At 43.3% G+C, this 26,225-nt stretch overlaps 2 protein-coding genes across 10 annotated transcripts in view; both read right to left on the bottom strand.

Annotated features, from left to right (window-relative positions):
• RALA (RAS like proto-oncogene A) overlaps window positions 1-8,027 on the bottom strand; it is a 73,617-nt gene extending 65,590 nt beyond the window's left edge. For 2 of the 8 annotated variants that reach the window (XM_070059759.2, XM_070059755.2), the window contains exon 1: window positions 7,647-7,870. The gene's annotated coding sequence lies outside the window, so the exon portion shown is untranslated. Of the gene's footprint in view, window positions 1-7,646 lie in introns of all 8 variants that reach the window. The other 6 variants (XM_070059758.2, XM_089315648.1, XM_002713768.6 and 3 more) reach the window with 5 other exon arrangements.
• A 16,708-nt stretch (window positions 8,028-24,735) lies between these two features.
• Window positions 24,736-26,225, bottom strand: part of YAE1 (YAE1 maturation factor of ABCE1) — a 44,935-nt gene continuing 43,445 nt past the window's right edge. The window contains exon 3 of one of the 2 annotated variants that reach the window (XM_089315653.1): window positions 24,736-24,945. In XM_089315653.1, the coding sequence (XP_089171779.1) occupies window positions 24,933-24,945 (13 nt within the window). In that variant the 3' untranslated portion in view covers window positions 24,736-24,932. Of the gene's footprint in view, window positions 24,946-25,521; window positions 25,882-26,225 lie in introns of those variants that run through there. The other variant, XM_089315654.1, reaches the window with a different exon arrangement.

The raw sequence follows: 26,225 nt of genomic DNA, 5'->3' as shown, positions 1-26,225 counted from the left end.
CCATTTGGGGGGGTGAACCAACGGAAGGAAGACCTTTCTCTCTGTCTCTCTTTCTCACTAACTCTGTCAAAAAATAAATAAATAAAGTTTTTTAAGATTTTATTTATTTGAAAGATACAGTTATCTATAGACAGAGAGAAAGAGACAAAGAGAAAGGTCTTCCATCCACTGGTTTACTCCCCAACTGGCTGCAATGGCCATATGGGATGCCAGCGCCACAGGTGTAGGCTTAGTCTATAATGCCAAAGCACCAGCCCTTCAATAGTTTTTTAATGGAGTTAAGACAAATGATACTGAAGTACATATGGAAAATAAAATACATAAAAACACTGAAGAAGAGTTATCCCTATCAGATAACACACCACAGCATACTAAGCCTGTCTATGCACAGCATATGAAAGTCTCTTGATTTGAGGTGCACTGTGACATAGCAGGTTAAGCCGCTGCCTATACCAGTTCGAGTCCCCGTTGCTCCATTTCCAATCCAGCTCCTTGCTAATATGCATGCAAAAACAATGGAAGATGGCCCAGGTGCTTGGAACCCTGCACCCATGTGGGAGACCCGGAAGAAGCTCCTGGCTTCGGCCTGGCCCAGCTCTTGCTATTGTGGTCATTTGGAGAGTGAACCAGTGGATGGAAGAATTCTCTCGCTCTCTTGCTCTCTAACTCCGCCTTTCAAATAAAAAAATAATAAATAAATCTTAAGTTAGAAGATGGCCCAAGTCCTTGGGCCCCTACACCCATATGGGAGTCCAGGAAGAAGCTCCTGGCTTCAGATCAGCCCAACTCCTACTGTTGGGGTCATTTGGGAAGTGAACCAGCGGATGGAAGACCTCTCTCTCTCTTCCACTTTGCCTCTGCCTCTCTGTAACTCTGTCTTTCAAATAAAAAGCTAAAGAGAAGGGCCGGCGCTGTGGCGTAGCAGGTAAAGCCACCATCTGCAGTGTTGGCATCTCATATGGGTGCCGCTTCTAGTCCTGGCCTTTCTGCTCCGATCCAGCCCTTTGCTGTGGCCTGGAAAAGCAGTAGAAGATGGCTCAAGTCCTTAGGTCCCTGTATCTGCATGGGAGACCTGGAAGAAGCTCCTGGCTTCTGGCTCCTGGCTCCTGAGCAGATTGGCTCAGCTCCAGCCACTGTGGTTATTTGGGGAGTGAACCAGTGGATGCAAGACCTCCCTCTCTCCCTCTCCCTCTCTCTGCCTTTCAAATAAATAAATCTTTTTTAAATAAAAAAAAAAGCTAAGAAAAAAAAATCACCAAAAATTGTATAGAAATTTGGCAAATAACACAAATAATATAAAGGAATATTAAAATGACTCTTAAGCATATGGGGGAAAAAGTCCAATTCACTGGTAGTAAGAGAAATATACATGAAAATCACAATGAGGTGCCACTTCTTAACCACCAGATTGGAGAAATTCGAACTCTGTGCAGCTGCTGGTGAAGCTGTGAGGCAATAGGTATTCTCCTACACTGCTGTGGAGTGTTAAACAGCACAACCACATAGCTAGAAGAATTTGCATTTATCCTGAAGACACACTTCAGACAATACAAAGATAAATGCATGCAAAACTTTTCATTGTGCCGGCGCTGCGGCTCACTAGGCTAATCCTCCGCCTAGCGGCGCTGGCACACCGGGTTCTAGTCCCGGTAGGGGCGCCACATTCTGTCCCGGTTGCCCCTCTCCCAGGCCAGCTCTCTGCTGTGGCCAGGGAGTGCAGTGGAGGATGGCCCAAGTCCTTGGGCCCTGCACCCCATGGGAGACCAGCATAAGTACCTGGCTCCTGCCATCGGATCAGCGCGGCGCGCCGGCCGTGGCGGCCATTGGAGGGTGAACCAACGGCAAAGGAAGACCTTTCTCTCTGTCTCTCTCTCTCACTGTCCACTCTGCCTGGCAAAAAAAAAAAAAAAAAAAAAAAAAAAAAAAAAAACTTTTCATTGTAACACCATCTGTAATCATAAAGTAATCTTTTTTTATTTTTTTTTTTTGGACAGGCAGAGTTAGTGACAGAGAGAGAGACAGAGAGAGAGAGACAGAGACAGAGAGAAAGGTCTTCCTTCCATTGGTTCACCCCCCAAAATGGCCATTACGATCCAAAGCCAGGAGCCAGACGCTTCCTCCTGGTCTCCCATGCAGGTGCAGGGCCCAAGCACTTGGCCCATCTCCACAGCAGAGAGCTGGACTAGAAGAGAAGCAACCGGGACAGAACGGCGCCCCAACTGGGACTAGAACCTGGGGTGCCAGCGCCACAGGTGGAGGATGAACAGCGGTGCCGGCATAAAAGTAATCTTAAAAGTTACTTAAATGCTGGCCGCGGCTCAATAGGCTAATCCTCCACCTAGCGGCACCGGCACACCAGGTTCTAGTCCCGTTCACCCAGTCGGGGCGCCGGATTCTGTCCCGGTTGTCCCTCTTCCAGGACAGCTCTCTGCTGTGGCCTGGGAAGGCAGTGGAGGATGGCCCAAGTCCTTGGGCCCTGCACCCCATGAGAGACCAGGAAAAGCACCTGGCTCCTGCCATCGGATCAGCGAGGTGCGCCGGCCACAGCCCGCCAGCCGTGGCGGCCATTGGAGGGTGAACCAACGGCAAAAGGAAGACCTTTCTCTCTCTCTCTCTCTCTCTCACTATCCACTCTGCCTGTGGGAAAAAAAGAAAAAGAAAAAAAAAGTTACTTAAATGCAAGAGACTGGCTGAAAAAAAAATTACTGCACATGCAATAAGAGTACTATGCAGTTAAGAATGAGTTATTTTAGTTTCTGTGTATTATTTTTTCAAATAGCCACAAAGTTGTTAAGAGATGAAACTTATTAAGTTGTTTGGCCTAACTATTTAAGGATTAACTTATTAAGTGTTTCTTTTAACCTAGGGATACTGTGAAAAAATTACTAATAAAATAGGGGTACCATAAACTAAGTTTGGGAACTCCTTTTTTAAAAAAAATTTATTTTATTTATTTGAATGGCATAAATACAGATAAAGAAGGAGAGAGAGAAGTCTTTCATTCACTGGTTCATTTTCTAATGACCGCTACCCAGATGGCCCGGGGCTGGGCCAGGCCAAAGCCAGGAGTCAAGAGCTTCTTCTGGGTCTCCCTTCTGGGTGGAGGGGTCCTCCACTGCTTTCTCAGACAGACTAGTGGAGAGCTGGATCAGAAGTAGAGCAGCCAGGACTCGAACTGGTACCCTTATGGGACTCCAGCAATGCAGACAGAGGCTCAACCTCTACCACAACACGGGGCCCAATTTGGGAACTTCTGATAAAGGCCTCTGTGTGTGTGTGTGTGTGTGTGTGTGTGTGTGTTTATGAGGTTTCTATGGACAGCAATCAACAACATTTACAACAGGCTAATGAACGCACTCTCTACAGTATAGTAAGTGCTGCAACAGAGGTCATGGCAGCACATCAGAGAAATATCTATCTATCTATCTATCTATCTATCTATCTATTTTAGGAATGGGGTCCACAGCAACAGCCTAATCAAGGTATAATTTTTGGAGAGGCATAACCTAAATTGAGTTCTGAGGAGCAGTAGGGGTACACTAGATTGGAGGAAGGAGGAGTGGCTAGAATTCCAGGAAGAGGAAATGGAAAAGTAAACACTAGCATTCCTGGAGCTGGGGACTGCTGGAACTGAATATCACGGAAGAGGTGAGGCTAGCCCGGCAAAGGATATACCTTGAGGGTTTTGTAAATGAAATCAAGGTTAAAGGAGTCTGAATTTTATTAATGGGCAAAAGGAATACACATGAGAGGATTTTAAGCTGGGGAGGATCATGATTTTCCTAACCATGTGTGGGGAAAAGATTAGCGGAGGGCCAACCAGAGGCTAGAAGGCTACTGAAGTCATTCACAGAGTAGATCTCAACAGCGCAGCTGAACTAAAGCACTTGCAATTCAGTGTGGCAACTTCCACTTTCAATGGAGGACTGTACTAGCTACTCAACTGCACATGAAACCCTGAGATACTATGGCTTAGATGGCCACAATCACAATCTTTGTGGAAAATGGGGATCTTTGCCCCACCTTCACAATGCATCTCGGAGTAGAAGTCATTTCACAATCTTGCTGTGTTCTAGTGTTCAAAATGACACTGTCAGATCCTGATACTTAGTTTTAAAAGTGAATTCAGCAATGAAATTGGATCCCAGACTGTAAAATTACTTGTGTCAAGTGATTTGTCTACTGCATTTAATACAGGACTCTAGCTGTGAAGGCCTTAACAGCATCATAATATTTTATGGAAGCTTTCTTTTTTTGCTTTGTACTTTCCTCTTGACTTTGAAGAAATAAGTCTTCATCTTCAGGCATAATTAAATCAAGGATACAAATTCTCTTCTGAAATTTACACATCTTCTAAGCTTACATGGTTTTAATTTCTTTTTTCTCTATATGGTAATAAAATCTTTATGAATGCAATAAAGTAGTAAGACAGGTATCTAAGAATTACCGAAAAACCAAAGAATAGCTGTTACTTATGGAGGGTACAGAATGAGTTTTTTGCTTAGAGCTATACAAATACTTTTTTTAAAAACCTAAGAAGAGAACATAACCTTCAAATTAAGCCCAGTTAAAAGTGTATTTTTAAAAAGTGCAAAGGCTTGGAAAGAGCGAAGAGAATTCTACTAGCAATGAATAGCAATCAGAACCTACAAGAGTTCTGGCACCTTAAAGCCTCCATACTAATACAAAGAGAAAATGATTTATGGTCTCCAGTGGTAAAAACACACCCAGCATTGTGCTTCTAAAACCATTCTTACTACCATCCCATAATCTCTTCCCCCTGTTAGTGAAGAAAGAACTAAAAATGGTTGAGTTCAAGAAAATGTCACACCAAGTAGGTTTATGGTACTCCTGTCAAACAGAGACTTGCAGTAAAAAAGCAGAAATCAAACACCAAGGCTGCACTAATCCTCTACCAGGACAACTCAGAACAATGCCAGTCATTTTTTTCATCATGGGACACACAGGCTGTGTGTGAGGCACAGTTACACTGTATGTGCAGACACATTGGGATAGAGGAAAGTAGCCAATGCTTGAGGCCACCTGGCCAGCAGGGTCACTGGCAACTCAAGTCACACCTGATGGCCAAGAGTGCTGAGAAGATCAGCATCTTTGCTTTCCTGAAACTCAGCTCAATTAGAATTGCCTTTTGGTCAGCCTTTTAGGATTAACTGCAACATTCAGTCCTGTCAGAAACTGTTACTGTACTTTCAAATCCAAGCACTACTACACACTAACTAGCTACGTGCCTAGCCTCTGGGAAATCACTTCATATGGCCTTGGTAAAATATAGGAAAACTACCTATCTTGCAGAGGTATGGCAGAGATTAGAACTAATAAAAGTAAAGCTGTTATCACAATGCTTGTTAGGCAATCAATATATGATAACTTATTATCAAGAAGGTTATTAGATTAAAGAAGGGAAATCTAATCTCCGTACAGTGGAAATGTCACTGAGATAAGAAATTGCAGGCTCCCCTCTCTTTAATGTCTAAGAATTAAAACATTTATGAAACAATGAAAATCATAAATTGTCTCCTTCAAAATCATAGTTTTTCCGCATTATCATTCACAGAGGTGATTGTCCTTGCTACCCCTTTATTAAAGAATACAAGTATGTATTACACTGATATACACATATACAAAAAGTGATGCCAGTACAGTTAATTATGTTCTGTAGAAGCCATCCTTGGAAAAATCAGTACAAGGCTACCACCAGCTACTTGGGAGAGGAAAGAAGACATCAGCACTTTTTTTTTTAACTTGGCCCTCCCTAAAGTGAAAGTAATCTAACTATCTATAGACAAAAATCTTCTTCACAAATGGCAGACAAAATTCTTTCCTATAATTGGCTCTTTTTTTCTGAAAGCCCTACACTGAAAGTGTTGTAATGAATTACTGCTTCAAAATAAATGATACAGATGACTGCACACTCAGCAGGCACACCAGGGAACAGCATCTGGATCTCAGAAACATGAAAGATCATAGCTGGAAGTCAGAGGATTTCATGTATCCATGGGAAAATCAGCCATTGCAAGCAAATCGGTGATGCACCGTTTCCCAAACACTGGTGACTCCCAACTTCCTCTTTTTGATTAACACAAGCTATGGTTATCAACTCTGAACATAAACTTTCTGCCTATCAATAGAACATCTCTCCCTGCTAACCCTGGACATGACCAACAATGGGATACAAATGATTATAATCTCCAATCACAGTCCCCCAAATTATTTTAACCTTTCAGGGGGACAGAGTTTTTTAAGGTAATGAATTCTTGAGTTGTTCTGTGACCCTGCTGAAGAACATGTGCCTAGAACCTGACATAAAAACAAACACACACACACACACAAAACAAGCAAACGTGGAAGGCAAATATGAGATCATCTAGACGTTTATTCAATCAGTGAAGAAATGTATGAAAAGCTTTTATGTTCTAGACATGGAAACACAATGATGAGTAAGACATGGCTCCTGCCCTGAAGAAACCAAAGGCTTAAAAACAACGTTTTAAGTCACAAGAGTCATTTTATGATAATAATGTATTAACAGACAAAAACATACGTTAATAAGATAAATTTAAATTCACTAGTATACATAAGCTAAAAGGAATTCCTTCTGCGGTAAGCTTTTTAAAAATTTTGTATTCAATTTTTGGAACATGATTAAAGCTGTAATTTCTCCCAGGAAAAGAATGCACTTAGGACACGCCTTTATAAACCGTGCGCCCACCCCCAACCACCACCACCACCATCAACGATTTGTAAATCAAGGTGCTTTTCAGCTTGACACCTAGGGCGTGGCACTGGAGTTCTTGCACTACCCCAACGACACCTGGGAGAGCGCTCACGGTTCTGGACATTCAGGTTTCCAAGCAAAGCCCAGTTTACTCCCTAAATCTCTCTAAACCTTAAACGGCACTGCCCATCCCCGAGCGCCGTCACCTCCGCCGACTTACACACGGCTGCTCGGACTGAAGCACACAAATCACATCTTCCACTTCTGGAAATCTTTCAAGAACGAATCACAGAGCAAACACCCACCCGCCCACCCCAAACATCCACGCTGCCTTCCTCTTCCTAGGGGCTGATTACCTGAACGTGGGCTAAATCTGTGCTACAGCCCAGGGCCAGCTGTTCAGTTCGGTGTGGAGCGTCTAATGACTCCGGTCTGAAAAAGCCATCCCTGTAACTGGCACAAAACCCTGGCGGAGACGCTTAAAAGGCAACTGCTCCGATACAGGCAAGGAGTGGAAAGAAAGGGAAGGAGGAGAGGGGCGCAGTGAGGCGCGGGGACTGCGGCGGCGGCGGCGGCGGCGGCGGCGGCGGCAGAGGGTCCCCCCAGGTCTCCGGCACCGCCCGGGCGGGGACCTCGGTGCGGCGTGCCAGAGATGCGAGGTGACCTTCGCGCGAGGCCAACTCGGGGGACTTCGCCGCTCGCTCCCAGGGGGTGCACTCGCCCGCACGGCGGCGAACCCATGGCCCCCAGGATTCCAGCCCAGGCTCGTACCGCAGCTCTAACCCGGAATGTGCAATCTCGGCAGCCGGACGCTGCGCCTGGGCCTGGGCCCGCCGCCACCCGGACACACCCCCGCCGCCGCTCCGGTCCCCCAGGCCCTCCCGGGGTGGCCCGGGCAGGCATCGCTCACCTGCACCTCGAGCCGGTCCGCAGCCCCGCGGGCTTCTGAAGCCGCGGCCGCGCTGGCTCCGGCCGGAGGGGGCTCGGCCCTTGTCTGGGAGGCTCCGCGCCGGGAGCGGCAGGAGGAGTCCGACGGGCGGCGGCGGAGCCTGGGCGGCAGGAGGAGGAGGAGGCGGAGGAGGAGGGGAAAGCGGACGACTCTGGCACTCCGCTCTGGGGAGATCCACCCTCCTCCTGGCCGCTCTGCAGCAGCCGCCGCAGATCACTTCCGGGGCGCTGGGGAGCGGGGTGGGGCCGGCTGAAGAGTGACTTCCTGTCCGCGGGCGGAGAGGAGGGCGATCGCCGTCCTGGGCTGAAGAACAATGGCTTGGGAGGCGCGGGCTGGCTGGCCTCCGCCCCTTGCCGCGTAGGGCGGAGTGCCCTGCCTTTCGAGCGATCCTCCACCGGGCTTTCAGCGCCCAGCGAGGCGAAGTCACCTCCCGGGGGCCCGGGAGTGGCCGCGGGCCTCGGCGGAGGTGCCCGGATCTCGGCGTCGCGCCGCGACGTCCTTGTCTCTTTTCTGGGGACTAGGAGGGGGTTCCCGGGGAGAAAGGGGAGAGCGGAGGCCGCCATCTTGGTTTTAGTGGGGGCAGCCCTCTTCTTCCCCGGCGACTTAGGGTACTGGGAGGCTGCGCGGGTCGCTGGCTGGGGTTTTCCAGTGGAACCAGCGACGTGGCTCGTTGTGGGCCGAATCCCAGGAGGTGGTCAGGCGCCTGCCCTGGCTGGAGGGTCTCCGCGGGCTGGCCTGAGCCTCCTAGCTCACTGTTGACCCCTGCAAAATTCGCCTCTGCGGATGGTCTGCGGGCCCTGTCTGAGGGGTCTCAGGCCCCCTTGCGCCTCTGTAAGTTCATGTAGCTTTGAGGTCATCCTGCAGCCCTTTTGGTGCTGTGATTTGATAGCTTAAGTGAAAAGTTGACTAAATCGGTTGTTTCATTTAAATTTCTCCGTATGTTTGAATCCGTTTGCCTAACATCCGGGTTGCAGCTGCAGATTCTTATCTCCCCACAAACCATTTTAGTACCAAATAGGAGCTTTTCTTACCCATTCGAGAAAGGCCCATTCTAGAAGGCAGTTGTGAAAGCAAGTACTTGTGTTTGGAAGTATGTTTTATCGAGGAATGTAGAGGAAAGAGTAGGATGCTTTTGTGAACTCTGGGAGTTTAGAAGATAGGTAGCATTTCCAAGCACAAAATCAGGGGTCGGATGACAAATCGGGATCCAGGCAGAATGCACTGTAGCACCAGGACAAATAGCGTGTGTTGAAAAGACTTAAGTAGTAATTACAGGTCTTAAAGTTCAAGGCTGCGTTGCTGAAAAAGATGAGGTTGAAGAAGCATACAGGAGTCAAATGGAGCATGACTGTTCCATTCTCTGGTGAGGCAATGTAGAGGAAGGACCCTGGACAGAATTTCAACCTAAACTGTTCTGTTGGTGGAGAACGGATTTTTTGAGGGGAGGAGCAGGACGAGGAGAGAACTTGAGACAAAGGGCCACCGCAGAAGAGAAAATCTAAGGACTCACCTGAGAGGCAGCGACTTGAATATGTATTTCTGGAGGAAGCTGTTGGGTAAGAGAAGGGAAGTGGCAATAAAGGGACCTTACTTTGTTTTAGGGGAGGAGTAGGATTAAGGTATGCTATACCGGATGAAATAAGGGCGAGCTAGGGACTGTGGAACTTCTTTTTGCAGAAAGGGAGCTTGATTTTGGCCCTGGAAGTTTGAAGTGCCAGTGGTGCTACCTAGTGGCAGTTGCTGTATGCGTCTAGAGGTGTAAGGGGCAGCTGGGCTGAAGTTAGAAACACCATGGGCTTACAGTACCATGTCCAAGCAGACCGCTGCACTTCATGGAGAATCGTTTGAAAACAACTTCTTTCTCCATGCTTTTACTTGGGAAGATTACTAAAATACGACATTTTTTATAGACCCCATGTGATGATACATGTCCATCCACAGGTCAGTATTCTGACATCTACTTTCCTACTTAGCATGTATTTGTGCAACCTACTAACCTCTGGCTCTATGGCCAGTGGAGCTAGCTATTTGCAGTGATAAAGTTTAAAATAGGAGAAATCCATTCATTTACATTTTAGTACTTAGATTATTTAAATACATATTACCCTCAATTTTTCTAGAATAGATGTATATTTAGATGTATTAACAACCATACAATGGATAATGGAATAAAATGGAAATGAGAACAGTATGGTCTTTATTTTTCTTGCATGCACAAATAGGAACAGGATTTACTTATTTATTTTTAAAGATTGATTTGAAAGGAGGAATTAACAGAAGAAAAGACAGAGATGGACAGATCTTCCATCTGCTGGTTCATTCCCCAGATGGCCAGAACAACCACGGCTGGGCCAGGCCAAAGCCAGGTGCTTCTTTGGGGTTTCCATGTGGGTGCAGGGGCCCAGGCACTTGGGCCATCCTCTGCTGCTTTCCCAGGCACATTAGGAGGGAGCTGGATCAGAAGTGGAGGAATCCGGACTTGAACCAGTGCCCAAATGGGTTGCAGGTGGTGGCTTTACCTACTATGCCACATTGCTGACCCCAGAACAGTATTTATTTAGCAGGGAATAAGTGCAGGTGTGGGACACCCCACGCAAAGAAATACCCGTCCTGAATGATCCAGAGGGTTGCTTGTGAAGGAAAATGAGAGCCATACCTCTAAGCCTGTTCTGTAGCAAAAAGAGCTTAATGGTCTTATAAGGACCATGGGGTTAGAAACTGAATGTGACAACGGTAACTAGCATAGCTTCATAACTTTATGAAATAAAATATTACACATTTAGTAACTTTTAAACCTTGTCATGGACAGTAGCTTAGTTAAACTGACCACAGACAAAGCATCGAAGATAGTAAGTTGCACAAACCTGCTGAGTGGAAAACTGAATGGAAGGTGACTTCCAGAACAGTGAGCAATAGGAAGAGGATGAAAGACAACCGCACATTCATTACTCAGCCTGTCTCATCTGCTTCTTGGTTGTTCACAGCTATGCTAACCAAGCATAAAGCTGTCAGAAATAGTTCATTTTGAGCACAGGCTTCAGAAAGCCACAAATAACTAAAGCCCTGTAAATAATAGCTACAGCAGCAAATCAAAGACTAATTACTAGTTTTTACTCTGTATTCCTGTATAGCAGCATTTTTGAGCACACAAAAAATGAAAAACCCTTTCACTTACTTTTTAGCTTGTAGATTATTTAAATATATAATATCCTTAATGTTCCTAGAATAGAAATGTATTTAGATATATAAACAGCCATACAATGGATGATGAAATGAACCGGAAATGAGAACAGTTAACCTGAGTTCCATTTTTATTGTTCATCATTTGACCCTAGTGAAGTCACTTAACCTCTCTATGCCCTAGTTCCTTTGACTGTAAAATAGATAATAATATCTTTCTACCAGTCACCTCTCAGAGGTATTACAAGAAATAACAAATTAATGCTATAAAACCTCTTTGAGGTAGTTAGATGAAAGGGCATAATTGTAAGTACATATTATTAATAATTCTAATAGCCAGTAGAACGCATGAGCATTCCTAAATTTGCTGACCAGGCAACTCAAATGACGTGAAGGATAAAGGATGTTGGTTTAAAATACAATTTGATTTCTTTTTTTAAAGATTATTTATTTGAAAGAGTGACAGAGAGGGAGAGACAGAGAAGGAGATCTTCCATTCCCTGGTTCACCCCAAAATGACTACAACAGCCAGGGCTGGGCCAGGCTCAGGTGATTAACCAGAAACTTCATCCAAGTCTCCCCCATGGAAGGCAGGGCCCAAGTACGTGAGCCATCTTCCACTGCTTTCCCAGGCATATTAGCAGGGAGCTTGATCGCAAAGCAGGTAGAGGCTTAACCAGCTGCAATGCAATGCCAGGGACTCTCTTGACTTCTGAATTTGTTTACTGTTACTTGTGATCAAACTTTGGGTATTAACTAGGGTATTTGAAAAAGTTGGTGGAAAATTGAAAGCTGTTCGTTTTGATACACAAAGTTTTTTAAACCCATGCATACAAAGGAGGCTTCAAAAAGTTTATAAAAATGCATATTATGAAAAAACAATGCATGGATTTAAAAATTTTTTCACCAAAATAAGCATGTTTTATTTCCATTTTCCCACAAACTTTATGAACTTTGTATAGTATGTTAGTAAAAAGTGAAAGGAAAATTTTAATGACAATTCTTATCTTCACTACTAACTCATAGCTAATAAATGCTTTTAGGGAAAATACAAGGTGAGTTTGGCTTTGTTGGAATCATTTTTTTTTTTATTTGACAGAGTTAGATAGTGAGGGAGAGAGACAGAGAGACAGAGAGAAAGGTCTTCCTTCCATTGGTTCACCCCCCAAATGTTGGAATCATATTTTAAAATTAGTGATTAGTCTACTGCAGGCATTTAACTGATATTTTATATTTTAAACAATATCCATATTCCTAGATAATAATAATAATTTACATTCAGTTGCATGCCTGTCTGAAATGTTAAGGTGGGGCCTTCCTCAGAAACTTCTGTCATCTTCATCATTGTTTAATCAGAAACGCACAGTGAAATATATATAGTACTGTGAGGTTTTGTCTGATGTCTAGTCCTCAAGTAGATGAAAAATTTTCTACTAAATTATAGCTTCAGTATTTTTCTCTTTTGAAGGTATATGCTATATAAATATGTAAATATATTTGTGGCAATTTCATATACATATTTTATACCCAGGCTTATTGTAAACCAGTTTATAAAGTATGATATAAATGTACGTTAACTGTACATCTAGTACAAGAAAAACGTCTGCTAGGTATATTTGGGACCAGATAAGAAAAAAGTTTATTATGTACAGTTAGTCACCGTGGGTTGGAAAACAACACACAGTACATGTTGTTGTTAGAGTTATGAGCGTTAATCTGTAAGGCCCATGATTCCTTAACATTTGTATTTTTTCATTTTGTTTTCATGTTAACTTTGTGAGGTAGGCATTGTTCAAAGAAATAGGCTCAGAGGGCTAAAAGACTTGATACTGAGGTGGGTATTTAGCCTAGCAGTGAAGGTGCCTGCATGCCGCCCAGGAGTGCCTGCGTTTGATGCCCAGCTCCATCTCCTGACTCCAACTTCCTGCAAGTGCAGACCCTGAGAAGCAATGATGATGGCTTAAGTAATTGGGTCCCTGCCACCCACCTGGGTTGAGTTATAGGCTTCTGGCTTTGATGCTGCCCAGACCTAGACATTGCAGGGATCTGAAGACTCAGCCAGCAATTGGGAGCTCTCTATCTCTATCTGTCTGTCTGTCTGTCTCTCTCTCTCTCTCCCCCTCCCTTCCCCTCTTTCTCTCTCCTTCTCAAATATATAAACATTTAAAAAAAATACTTGCTATAATTAGCAAGTTGCAGAGTCGAATACAAATGCTCCTCTTGACATTCTGAGGTACACTGTCCTTCTAGTACTTTATACCATGGTCTCCAGCTTGGTGTGACAATTATGCAAGAATATAATAAGGGCATTTCTGGCCCACTATTGATTACCTGGAAAATCCCTATAAGCCACACCTTTTGAAAATGTACCAGTATCCTTATGTTTATGATTGTGTATCCTTCATGGTGCTAGGCACAAGTACTTAAAAAACATTTTAGGGATGAATAAAAAAGTATATTGACCAGACTGCCATAATGGTACAGTGGGTTAAGCTGCCACCTGCAACACTGGCATCCTGTATGAGACTGGTTCAAGTGCCAGCTGCTTCACTTCTGATCCAGCTCCCCGCTAATGCACCTAGGAAAGCAGAAGATGGCCCAAGTGCTTAGGCCCCTGTCACTCACGTGGGAGCCCTGGATGGAATTCTAGGCTCCTGGCTTTGGCATGGCCCAGCCCTGGCCATTGTGGCCATTTGGAGAGTGAACCAGTGGTTGGAAGATCCTCTCCCTCTCTCTCCCTCTCTCTCTTTCTCTCTCTCTCTCTCTCTCTCTCACCCAGCCCTGGCCATTGTAGCCATTTGGAGAGTGAACCAGTGGTTGAAAGATCTCTCTCTCTCTCTCTGTGTGTGTGTGTGTGTGTGGCTGATTGTTCCTCTCTTCCAAATAAATAAATAAATCTTTTTTAAAAAAGTATATTATCGGGGCTGGCCCCATGGCTCACTTGGTTAATCCTTCGCCTGCGGTGCCGGCATCCCATATGGATGCCGGGTTTTACTCCCGGCTGCTCCTCTTCCAGTCCCGCTCTCTGCTGTGGCCCGGGAAGGCAGTGGAGGATGGCCCAAGTGCTTGGGCCCCTACACCCACATGGGAGACTAGGAGGAAGCACCTGGCTCCTGGCTTTGGATCGGCGTAGCTCCAGCCGTAGCGGCCATTTGAGGAGTGAACCAAAGGAAGGAAGACCTTTCTCTGTCTCTCGATCTATAACTCTACCTGTCAAATAAAAAAAAAGTATATTGTCCTATTTAGTTGAATAAGAAAAAAACCCTATTTAGTCACCTCCAGAGGCTTTTAGAAATGCATGCCTGTAGGAGAGGTGTGAATTTTTGCACTTTCAGGTAAGGATTAGGTTTCTTTAAAGTTGCAAGAACCATTGCCTCACTTTCCAGCTTATCTTTTATTGACATCATGCCTGGGGCAGCGGTGTTTGTTTAAATAGGTGCTGTAGATACCAATCACCTGTATGACCTCATGCTGAATTTCTCTGTTTGGCGCTAGATACGCTAACCCTTTTATTGTGGCTGTGCTAGTGGGAAGGCATAAAAGGTGGGATTACAACAATTGAGGTCTTTATTTTCCTTCTATTCATATCTACTATTGTGGGCCACATATTTCCACTTTTTTATTCTTTTGGTCAGATGGCCAGAAGATAATATTATTGTATCAGTGGCTCCCAATGTGGCTGCTCATCAGAATTAGCAGCATAGCTTTAAAGACAATTCAGCTTTTCAAGCCCTACTCTGAGCATAATCATTTAGAAGGTCTTGGGTGAAGCTCCAGACATCTGTAACTATGAAAACACCCTTCCTCGAGTTCTGAGGATGGGTCAGGTTTGGAAAGCTCTTGTTTTAATAACTTGTCCAAAGTCATGCAGAAGCCTAAATACAAGGAGACGTAACAAAGTTCGTGGAAAACAGAATTAAAAAGTGAAAAGAAAAAAAATAATAAAATCTGCTTCACAGGGCTGGTGCTGTGGCATAGTGAGTTAAAGCCCTGGCCTGAAGCACCGGCATTCCATATGGGTGCAAGTTCTAGTCCCAGCTGCTACTCTTCCGATCCAGCTCTCTGCTATGGCCTGGGAAAGCAGTGGAAGATGGCCCAAGTGCTTGCACCCATGTGGGAGATCCGGAGGAAGCTTCTGGCTCCTGGCTCCTGGCTCCTGGCTTCAGATCAGCACAGCTCCGGCCGTTGCAGCCATCTGGGGGGTGAACCAGCGGATGGAAGACCTTTCTCTCTGTCTCTATCTCTCTATATATAACTCTGTCTTTCAAATAAATAATATAAATCTTAAAAAAAAAAAACACCTTTACTTCCCCACATAAGCTCCATCAAGTTCAAGAACACTTCTGTATATGATGGTAACAACCATTGCTAAAGAATTGAGGGTTCTGAGAATTTAACCATGGCAGTGCAGTCTTTTTTACATTATTAATAGAAGAAAAATGGGTGACCTTTAAAGATTCCTTAGGAAACAAAAGATGTTAGAGCCAACTCAGGACGCTAAAGTGGAGGCCCAATGATTGCAGAATTGCTTATTTGATAGGAGAAATAAGCAGGAGCAACATCTTAAAGGATTCTGTGGTAAGCTTCTTGTATGTTTTCTGCTCAAACTCAACACCCTTTTAATAAGATGTTATCATTTGTTGGTCTTCCAGAAAGTCAACAAGTAAAATGCCTTGAGCATACCAAAAAAAAAAAAAAAAAAAAAATCCTATGACCTTTGCTCTTGACTGGTCTACTTTTGTTTTTACTGGGCCACTTTCACCTATTGGTAGCCATTTCTTTCATTTTGCTGCTGCTTCAAGCTCCTACTGATAAAGCCATGTTTCATTGCCTGTTCCAATTCTTCGAAGACATGCTTCAGGATCTTGATCTCACTTGTTGAAAATTTCCTTCAATACTTCCATAAGTCTTAGGGTAGTCTGGAATAGCTTGTTGTCATTTTTACTCACCAGGAAAGACAAGAACTCTATTTGCTTTGTGGACAGTTATTACCTATTGTATTACATCAATATTGATTTTTTAAGATGAATGAATCATAGGAAAATATAAAGGTAAATGGCCTCTGTGTTACTCAGGGTAGGTTATACTTCAGTAACACAAAACTTCAAAAACCTCAAGAGTCAGGCGGGCGCCGCGGCTCACTAGGCTAATCCTCCGCCTTACGGCGCTGGCACACCGGGTTCTAGTCCCGGTCAGGGCGCCGGATTCTGTCCCGGTTGCCCCTCTTCCAGGCCAGCTCTCTGCTGTGGCCTGGGAAGGCAGTGGAGGATGGCCCAAGTGCTTGGGCCCTGCACCCCATGGGAGACCAGGAGAAGCACCTGGTTCCTGCCATCGGATCAGCACGGTGCGCCGGCCGCAGCGCGCCGGCCGTGGCGGCCATTGGAGGGTGAACCAACAGCAAAGGAAGACCTTTCTCTCTGTCTCTCTCTCTCACTATCCACTCTGCCTGCCAAAAAAAAAAAATCTCAAGACTCTTAACTTCACAAAAACTTATGATTTGCTTATACTACCTATATAGTTTGCTGGATTTTCTGCACATTGTTACTCAGGAACCCAACAGTTAGAGAAACCAAGTGACGTGTTCCCACAATCACTGAAGTTGCCAAGAACCTGGTAAGTTTTGGCACTTTTTTTTTTTTTAAAGATTTATTTGTTTATTTAAAAGGCAAATTGACAGAGTGAAAGAGGTTTTCCATCTGTTGGTTTAATTCCCAAATGGCCACAATGGGTGGGACAAGGCCAAAGCCAGGAGTCCAGAACTCCATCTAGGTCTCTCAGATGGGTGGCAGGGGCTCAACTACTTGGGCCATGATTCCTGCTTTTCCAGTCACATTAGCAGGAAGGCAGATAGGAAATAGAGCAGCCAGCACTCAGACTGGTACTCCCATGTGGGATGCCAACATTGCAAGTGTGGCTTAACTTGCACTACAATGCCAACCCCTTGGCACAGTTTTTTAGGTGACATACATGCATTTATCATCATTTATTGACAAAGCAATGTCATGTTTATTAAAAGTAACTAATCCAATTGCATGCATGAACATTTGTATACACCCTAGTTATTTCATACCCTTAGTCAAGACTCTTTTGTTTGCATATGTCATAATTCAGCTTGATTTACCTTAAGGAATGATAAGAGAAATCTCCCTTAATTTACAAAGGTATTGATTAGAGTAGATCATAAAATTGAAAAAAGTAAGCCACTGACAGTGTAGGTGTATATCTGGGCCTTATTGATAATTGGAGCTAGGACTCCCCGTCCCATCTGATCTTAACTCTATTTCTTCTTGTAGGTTTACTTCAGTCTTTCCCCTTACAGAAAGATGAACTCTTCATACAGCAGCTGTTATCTTCCCAGACTCATACCTCATGCTTCCCACCATGCTAGAGAGAGCTAAATGTTTTTTGTTTTCTTTTTCCAGTTTCCTTAGTAAATCCTGGATCAGGACTGAATGGTTTGGTGGGAGTCAGGTGTTTGCTTCTGGGCCAGCCATCTGTGAACAAGGAAACAGAGTGGCAGAGCACACACGATGCCACTGGGGACTGTGGTGGTTAATTTTATGTGTCAACCTGACAAGGCTTTAGCAACCAGTCATTTAATCAAACTCAAATCTAATTGTTGCTGTGAAGGCATCTTGTTGATGTGTGTAACACCTACAATCAGCTGACTTTTAAGTAAAGGAGGTTACTCTTAGTAGTGCGAGTAAGCCTTATCCAATGAAGTTTCTTAGAGAAGAAATTTTGCCTTGAGATTGTAGTGTTAGCTCCTGCTGAGTTTCCAGCCTGCTCTATGGGTCTAGGGATATTGTACTTGTCAATTCCCAGAATTATGTGAATTGATTCATTAAGAGAAATGTAAGGCAGCTGGGGTTGTAGTGCAATGAATTAAGTCATCACTTATGATGCCAGCATCCCATATTTGGATGCGGGTTCAAATCCCGATTGCTCTGTCTCTGATCCAGCTTCTGGCTAATGCCTCAGGGGAAGGCAGCAGAGGATGGCCCATATGTTGGAGTCCCTGTCACTCATGTGGGAGACCTGAGTGGAGTTCCTGGCTTGTGACTTAAGCCTGGCCCAGTCCTGACTGTTGTAGCCATTTGGAGAGTGAACAGCAGATGGAAGATGTATCTGTATCTCTTTCTGTCTCTCTCTCTCTTTCTGATGCTCTTTCAAATAAATACATAGATCTTAAAAAAAAAAAAAGGTGTATAATTCTAGATATATAATTTGAGTGTGTCTTCCTGGAGAACCCTGATTGATACAGGCAGGGATCAATCTAGAACATGATGGAATCACTACACTGGGAACCAGGTATCAGTGAGAAAGAGAAAAGATAGAGGAATGGGAGAAGGGAATAATGACAAGTACATGTAACAAATAAGATTGGAATGTAGCTAATAATCCACTTATGTAGCACTAGCATTTAAATTATATAATCTCTTTTTTTTTCTAAGATTTATTTATTTGAAAGAGTTACACAAAGAGAGGAGAGGCAGAAAGAGAGAGAGGGAGGTCTTCCATCTGATGGTTCACTCCCCCAACTGGCTGCAATGGCTGGAGCTGTGCTGATCCGAAGCCAGGAGCCAGGAGCTTCTTCTGGGTCTCCACATGGGTGCAGGGGCCCAAGGATTTGGGCCATCTTCTGCTGCTTTCTCAGGCCATAGTAGAGAGCTGGATTAGAAGTGGAGCAGCTGCGCCGGCCCTATATAATCTTGTCCTAATGCATAATTACATAACCACAAAAGTACCCATATATTAAAATTGTCATCCTTTTCTATTCAGATTAGTTTTTTCCTTAATTTTGAGTTACTTTGTCAGCAGATAGTAAGTTTTCTATGAAAATTTGTTTCGTAGCATTTTATATTTTCTTGTTTAACATTCTTGTTTTCTACATAAATGTATTCATTTCTTATTGCTGCTGTAACAAAACAAATTTAGTGGCTGAAAACAAATATTTATATGAATATTTTACAGCTTTGGAGGTCTGGAGACTGAAATGGACTGGCAGGACTGTGTTCCTGCTGGAGGCTCAAAGTCAGAGTCTTCTTGTTTGCCTCTTCCTGCTTCTAGAGGCTGCTTACGTCCCTTGTATGCCTCCCTTCTGTCTTCAAAGCCAATAATCTCATCCCTCTGCTCTCTGCTCTGTCATTTGTCTCTGACTCTGACCCTCTCACCGTCCTCCAATAAGGGTGATCCAGGAGAATTTCACCATCTCAAGAACCTTAACTTAGTCGGACCTGCCAAAGCCTTTTACCTGAGACATAACATACCCACAGGTTCTGGGTATTGGGACAGGGACATCTTTGGGCGGGGGCATTATCCAACCTCCTGTGATAAATAATTATCAAACTGTTACTCATAGAGAAGAAAATCAGATAATACTGAACATATGTCATAATGCAAGTATTTTTTTTAAATTTTTTATATCTGTTTTTTCCAGTATTTATCTTCATTTTCTCAAATACGAGCATATATTGTCATTTCTTATTTTATAAATTTTAGGCATTATTTGTTGACTTTCTGTTTTTACAAAAAATCAGATAGTCAAAATCTTGGCCTGTTATAATCCTCCTCCCCAACCCCCTTTCCCCATTCTCCCAATTTGGTAGCATCATTATTTTTAAATAAACCAATAATTAGTGTTCATAGCATTGATGATGTAAATATTTACTTCAAAGGCAAATGGAAAAGTGTGATTGCATTTCCTTTTCTAAAGACTTTTGTTTGTCTTTGCATATTTGCTGTGTTGCTTCACTTACATAATTTCCAATCCAGATGTTCTTAATGCTTTCCAAATATTTCATTATATTTTCCATCAGGTCTTTATCCTGAGCTCTTCCTCCAGGGGCCATCAGTCCTGATATCTGCCCTGATTATTCTCTGGGTCTGCAGCAGACTTCTCATCCTGTGGTTTCTCCTCACTGCATTCTTGGATGGTTTAAATTTTTTTAAACTTTTATTTAATAAATATAAATTTTAAAAGTTCAACTTTTGGATTATAGCAGCTTTTCCCTCCATAAACTCCCTCCCACCCGCAACCATCCCATCTCCCACTCCCTCTCCCATCCCATTCTTCATCACGATTCATTTTCAATTATCTTTATATACAGAAAATCAACTTAGTATATACTAAGTAAAGATTTCAACAGACTGCACCCACAAAGACACACAAAGTATAGAGTACTGTTTGGGTAGTAGTTTTACTGTTAATTTGCATAGTACAACACATTAAGGACATAGGTCCTACATGGGGAGTAGGTGCACAGTGACTCCCAATGTTGATTTAACAATTGACACTCTTATTTAGATGTCAGTAATCACCCGAGGTTCTTGTTATGAGCTGCCAAGGCTATGGAAGCCTCTTGAGTTCCAAACTCCAAGGCCATAATCAAAGTGGAAGTTCTCTCCTCCCTTCAGAGAAAGGTACCTCCTTCTTTGATGGCCTGTTCTTTCCACTGGGATCTCACTCACAGAGATCTTTCATTTAGGTTTTTTGTTTTGTTTTGTTTTTTGTTTGTTTGTTTTGCCACAGTGTCTTGGCTTTCCATGCCTGAAATACTCTCATGGGCTTTTTAGCTGGATCTCAATGCCTTAAGGGCTGATTCTGAGGTTAGAGTGCTGTTTAGGGCATGTGCCATTCTACTAGTCTGCTATGTATCCCACTTCCCACATTAGATTATTCTGTCCTTTTTAATTCTGTCAGTTATTATTAACAGACACTAGTCTTGTTTATGTGATCCCTTTGACACTTAATCCTATCATTATTATCAATTATGAACTGAAACTGATCACTTTGACTAGTAAGATGGCATTGGTACATGTCACCTTGATGGGATTGATTTGGAATCCTCTGGCACGTTTCTAGCTCTACCATTGGGAGTAGGTCTGAGTGAGCATTACCAGACTGTACATCTCCTCCCTCTCTTATTCCCACTCTTATTTTTAACAGGGATCACTTTTCAGTTAAATTTAAACGCCTAAGAATAATTGTGTGTTAATTAAAGAGTTCAACCAATGGTATTAAGTAGAACAAAAAAAAAAAAATACCAAAGGGAATAAAATAGTAAGTTGTTCCTCGACAGTCAGGACAAGGGCTGATCAAGTCATTGTTTCTCATAGTGTCCATTTCACTTCTACAGATTTCCTTTTAGGTGCTCAGTTGTCACCGATCAGGGAGAACATATGATATTTGTCCCTTTGGGACTGGCTTATTTCACCTAGTATGATGTTTTCCATATTCCTCCATTTTGTTACAAATGACCGGATTTCATTTTTTTTACTGCTATATAGTATTCTATAGAGTACATATCCCATAATTTATCCAGCTACTGCTGATGGGCATTTAGGTTGATCCCATGTTTTAGCTATTGTGAATAGAGCTGCAATAAACATTGAAGTGCAAACAGCTCTTTTATTTGGATAGCTTAAATTTTTAAAGGGGGAGGGGAGTAGGCATTTGGCACAGTGGCTAAGACACACTTGTGATGCCTGCATCCCATATTGGAGTCCCTGGTTCAAGTTCTGGCTATTCCACTTCGAATCCAACTTTCCAAGGCAGCAGGTAATGACTCCAGTAGCTGGGTCCTTGCCACTCAAATGGGAGACCTAAATTGAATTTCAGGCTCCTGGGTTCATCATGGCCCAGATCTGGCTGTTGAGGCATGTTGGGGAGTGAACTAGCAGATGGAAGAGATCCGTCTGCCTGTCTTAATTTTTCTCTCTGCCTTTCAAGTACATAAGTAAATAAGGAAGTAAATGAAAAGGGGGAGGAAGTGTGAAGAAAACTCTGAAAGTTAGATTTCTGCCATTTTAGATTCTCTACGTTATCTACAGTGATAGGAAGAATTTTTAAAATTTGACAACCATTAGGCTCATAAGACGAACTTGATTTTGCTGTGAAGTGAATCCTGACTCAGTATTTCTAGCAATGAAGTAATACTCAGAATGAATAATGCTTGTTTTAAATTAGTTATATAATAATTTCTTCGGTTACAGAGCCTAAAGTCTTTCATATGCTAATAAAAGAATTGTTGAAAGCATTTGTTTGCCCTCCAAATCTGAATGCTTCCTAAAGACTTGGTAGATCTCTTATCAGTGGTTACTGAGATTTGGCACATAATTAATAAAATTCTGAGTATCAGAATACAATTCCAGAAAACACAAGATTGTAATTTGATCATAATTGTGTCTAAGACATTGGTTAATTAGCATTATCCATTTTCCTGGCTTTCCACTGAGAAGAAATCACAGTTCCTCAAGTTAAATATGTTCTACAAATATTTACTGAGTGTTTCTGATGGTCAGGACACCAAGTCTCCAGAGATTTCTTATCTTTTCTCCACTCCATTTTCTCTGTTTTTTTTAAAAAGATTTATTTATTTATTTGAAAGGCAGAGTTACAGAGAGAAAGAGAAAGGTCTTCCATCCACTGGTTCACTCCCCAAGTGGCCACAACAGCCAGAGCTGCGCCAATCCAAAGCCAGGAGCCAGGAGCTTCTTCCAGATCTCCCATGTGAGTGCAGGGGCCCAAGGACTTGGGCTATCTTCTACTGATTTTCTAGGCCATAGCAGAGAGCTGGATCAGAAGTGCAGCAGCTGGGACTCGAACCAGTGCCGAAATAGGATGCTGGCACTGCAGGTGGCAGCTTTACCTGCTACACCACAACACTGGCCTCTAAACTTTTTATTCTTGCCACTCCAGCTGCATCTTACTTCCTGTCTCTCAATTCCTAGCTCTTTTCTTGTCAGTGATCACTTGCTCGACTTAGATGCCCTCTATGCCTTCCCAAGGGCTATGCCATTTTTGTCATCCCAATTTTTCATTTCTGTAGGGTACTGTGCTGATGATTTTAGAGTCATTCAAGAAATGATTGGCTACTGAGAGATCTTCGAAGTATGAGCAAATGATATTTCCCTTATATCTTTTTTTCTAAGCCAATTTTTTTTTTAAAAAAAGTACATGCCATTATATCCTTCTAACAGTGCACCATTGTTGATTTCAGGGTTATTCAGAAGTTTTCTTAATTAAATTGATTGTGCTGACAGGAATAAAGGAATCAAGGGAGGGTGAATATATACTGGGATTGTTGGATTTGAGCTGAAGGTTATCAAGGATTTCAGTTGAAATGGAATCAGTGCATAAGAAAAGCTAAAAATAAAACAAAATGAATGCATTAGGTTTCTGTTGATGCTGTGATCAGTCCCCACAAACCTAATGGGTTAAAATAAGAAAAATTTATTATCTTACAGTTCTTTTGATTTGAAATATCAAGTATATTATGGATCTTCCTAGGTGAAGGTGGACATGTTGGCAGAGTATTCTTTGGAGACTCTCTGGCTTCCATAACTCATGGCCCTTTCCTTCACCTTTAAAACCAGCAACTCTAGGTCAGGTCTTTCTCACACTGCTATTTCTCCAGTTCTATTTCCGATTCCCTCTTCCACTGTCAAAGATTCTTGTGATTACATTGGACACCATCTGTATAATCCCAGGTGACTTCCCTATTTAAAAGTTTTCATGCATTAATTAATTTGTACTTATTTGGAACAGAGAGGAAGACGGAGAGGGTAGGAGAGATCCTCCATCTGCTGATTCACTCCCCAGATGCCCACAACAGCTATGGCTGGGCCAGGCTAAAGCTAGAAGCCCTGAGCTCAATCCAATTCCTGCATGGGTAGCAGGGACCCCCAAGGACAGACATCCCTTTTTATTTTATTTTATTTTATTTTATTTTATTTTATTTTATTTCTTAAAGATTTATTTATTATTTGAAAGGCAGAATTACAGAGAGGCCGAGGCAGGGAGAGAACAGGAGAGGTTGAGAGGTCTTCCATCTGCCAGTTCGTCTCCAAATGACCACAGCTGCTGGGACTAAGCCAATCCAAAGCCAGGAGCCCATAGAGGTACAGGGTCCCAAGCACTTGGGCCATCTTCCGCTGCTTTCTCAGGCCATAGCAGAGAGCTGGATGAGAAGTGGAACAGCCAGGATTGGAACTGGCATCCATATGGGATGCCAGCACTACAAGCAGCTGCTTTACCCACTATGCCACAGTGCCGGCCCTAACCCCCCTATTTTAAGGTCAGCTGATTGTCAATCTTTTTTGAAAAAAAAATTTATTTATTTATTTGAAACAGTTACACAGAGAGAAGGAGAGGCAGAGAGAGAGAGAGGTCTTCCACCCTTGGTTCACTCCCCAGTTGGCCGCAATGGCCGGAGCTGTGCCCATCCAAAGCCAGGAGCCAGGAGCTTCTTCCGGGTCTCCCTTGTGGGTGCAGGGGTCCAAGGACTTGGGCCATCTTGTACTGTTTTCCCAGGCCATAGCAGAGAGCTGGACTGGAAGTGTAGCAGCCGGGACTCAATCCAGCACCCATACGGGATGGCGGCACTGTAGACAGCGGCTTTACCCACCACGCCACAGCACCGGCCCCTGATTGTCAATCTTAATTCTGTCTGCAACCTCAGTTTCCATTTGCTATGTAATCCAACATATTCAGAGATTCTAGGGACCAGCACCTAGACATCTACCACAATGAACAAAGGAGAAGATTAAAACACTCCCAAAGGAGGGATACATTATAACATTAAATACACACACCATATTCTGGAGGAGTAGATTTTGACAATGAGGACTAATGGCAGCATAGTCCATGATGCTGGAATATGTCATATTTTCACAGAATTATAAGGCTGAGAAGAAGTTGGGTATGTTGTACTGTTGTTGACAGAAAGTAATAATTAAAGTCATTTTTGTGAGTAAAATAACCAACCTTTCAGAGAAGAATAAAAATTGTACAGCTTAGCACTTGAAAGATTCAAACTTACAGTAGGCAACTTTGTACAAATTACCCTGAAGAAAGAAAGCATACATATTTTTTAAAGATTTCATAGATTTATTTGGTAGATAGTTACATATGGAGAGAAAGGTCTTCTATCCACTGGTTCACTCCCCAAATGGCTGTAATGGCCAGAGCTGTGCCCATCCAAAGCCAGGAGCCAGGAGCTTCTGAGTTTCCCACACAGGTACAGGGGCCCAAGCACTTGGGCCATCTTCCACTGCTTTCCCAGGCTACAGCAGAGAGCTGGATGGGAAGAGGAGCAGTCAGCATATGCACCAGAGCCCATTTTGTGAAACCAGAATTCTAGTCATCCTAAAAACCCAGCAGTAAGTAAAAAAGACAATATACAGAACATGCATCTGTCACCTATAAGGACTGAAGAAAGGATGTCTTGCTTTGGGAGTTCTCCAGGGAAACAGAGCCGAGAGAGAGAGAGAGAGAGAGAGAGAGAGAGAGAGAGAGAGAGAGAGAGACTGAGACCATTGAAGGTTTCAGTAAGGATATAGAGGCTACATTACTCTAGTAAATATCCGAAAATGGATTATTAGTTGTTGTTGTTTTTTTTTTTTTCCAATATCCTTAGCAATTCTGTCTGTTGGGATTTTTCACTGGTCACCTTCCATATCAGCAGTCTGGTTTCATTCTTGGCACTAATTGTTTCAGGTAGAAGAACTTCATCATAATTCCTACACCTTGTTCTCCAATGAGTTCCACTTTCCACCTCCTTTCTCAAAAGTCATTACATGCTCTACTAAAGTAAGGGCCTTTTACTTTGGGTCTTACTTTTCTGGGGCATAAAAAAATCAGCAGAAACAGAAATTTCATTTTTTTAAAGATTTATTTTATTTGAAAGGCAGAGTTACAAAGGGAGAGAGAGAGAGAGAGAGAGAGAGAGAGAGACATCTTCAATCTGCTGGTCACTCCCCAGATGGCCACAATGGCCAGAGCTGGGTCAATCTGAAGCCAAGAGCCAGGGGCTTCTTCCATGTCTCCCATGTGGATACAGGGACCCAAGCACTTAATCCATCTTCTACTGCTTTCACAGGCACAATAGCAGGGAGCTGGATTAGAAGTGAAGCATCTGGGACTCCAACCAGCGCACATATGGGATGCTGCAGCAGCTTAACCCTCTATGCCACAGCATAAGCCCCCAATTCTCTCTTTTCTGCTTACCAGCCCCTGCAAATGGAAGGAAGCAACATAGAGAGATTGTCCCACTGATATGATGAGTTCTGCCACACCACCTTAGGGGAAAGAAGTAGCCATATTTTTTTTAAAAGACGTATTTATTTGAAAGTCAGAGTTACACAGAGAGAGGAGAGGCAGAGAGAGAGAGAGAGAGAGAGAGAGAGAGAGAGAAAAGAGAGGTCTTCCATCCGATGGTTCACTCCCCAATTGGTCGCAATGGCCAGAGCTGTGCCGATCTGTAGCCAGGAGACTGGAGCTTCTTCCGGGTCTCCCCCGCAGGTGCAGGTGCCCAAGGACTTGGGCCATCTTCCACTGCTTTCCCAGGCCATAGCAGA

Source organism: Oryctolagus cuniculus, chromosome 16 (assembly GCF_051225735.1).
Source record: "Oryctolagus cuniculus isolate XC-2025 breed Fujian yellow rabbit chromosome 16, ASM5122573v1, whole genome shotgun sequence".
Taxonomy (NCBI): Eukaryota; Metazoa; Chordata; class Mammalia; order Lagomorpha; family Leporidae; genus Oryctolagus; species Oryctolagus cuniculus.
Note: the sequence above shows the minus strand (reverse complement) of the source record. Positions and strands in the feature narration are given on the sequence as shown.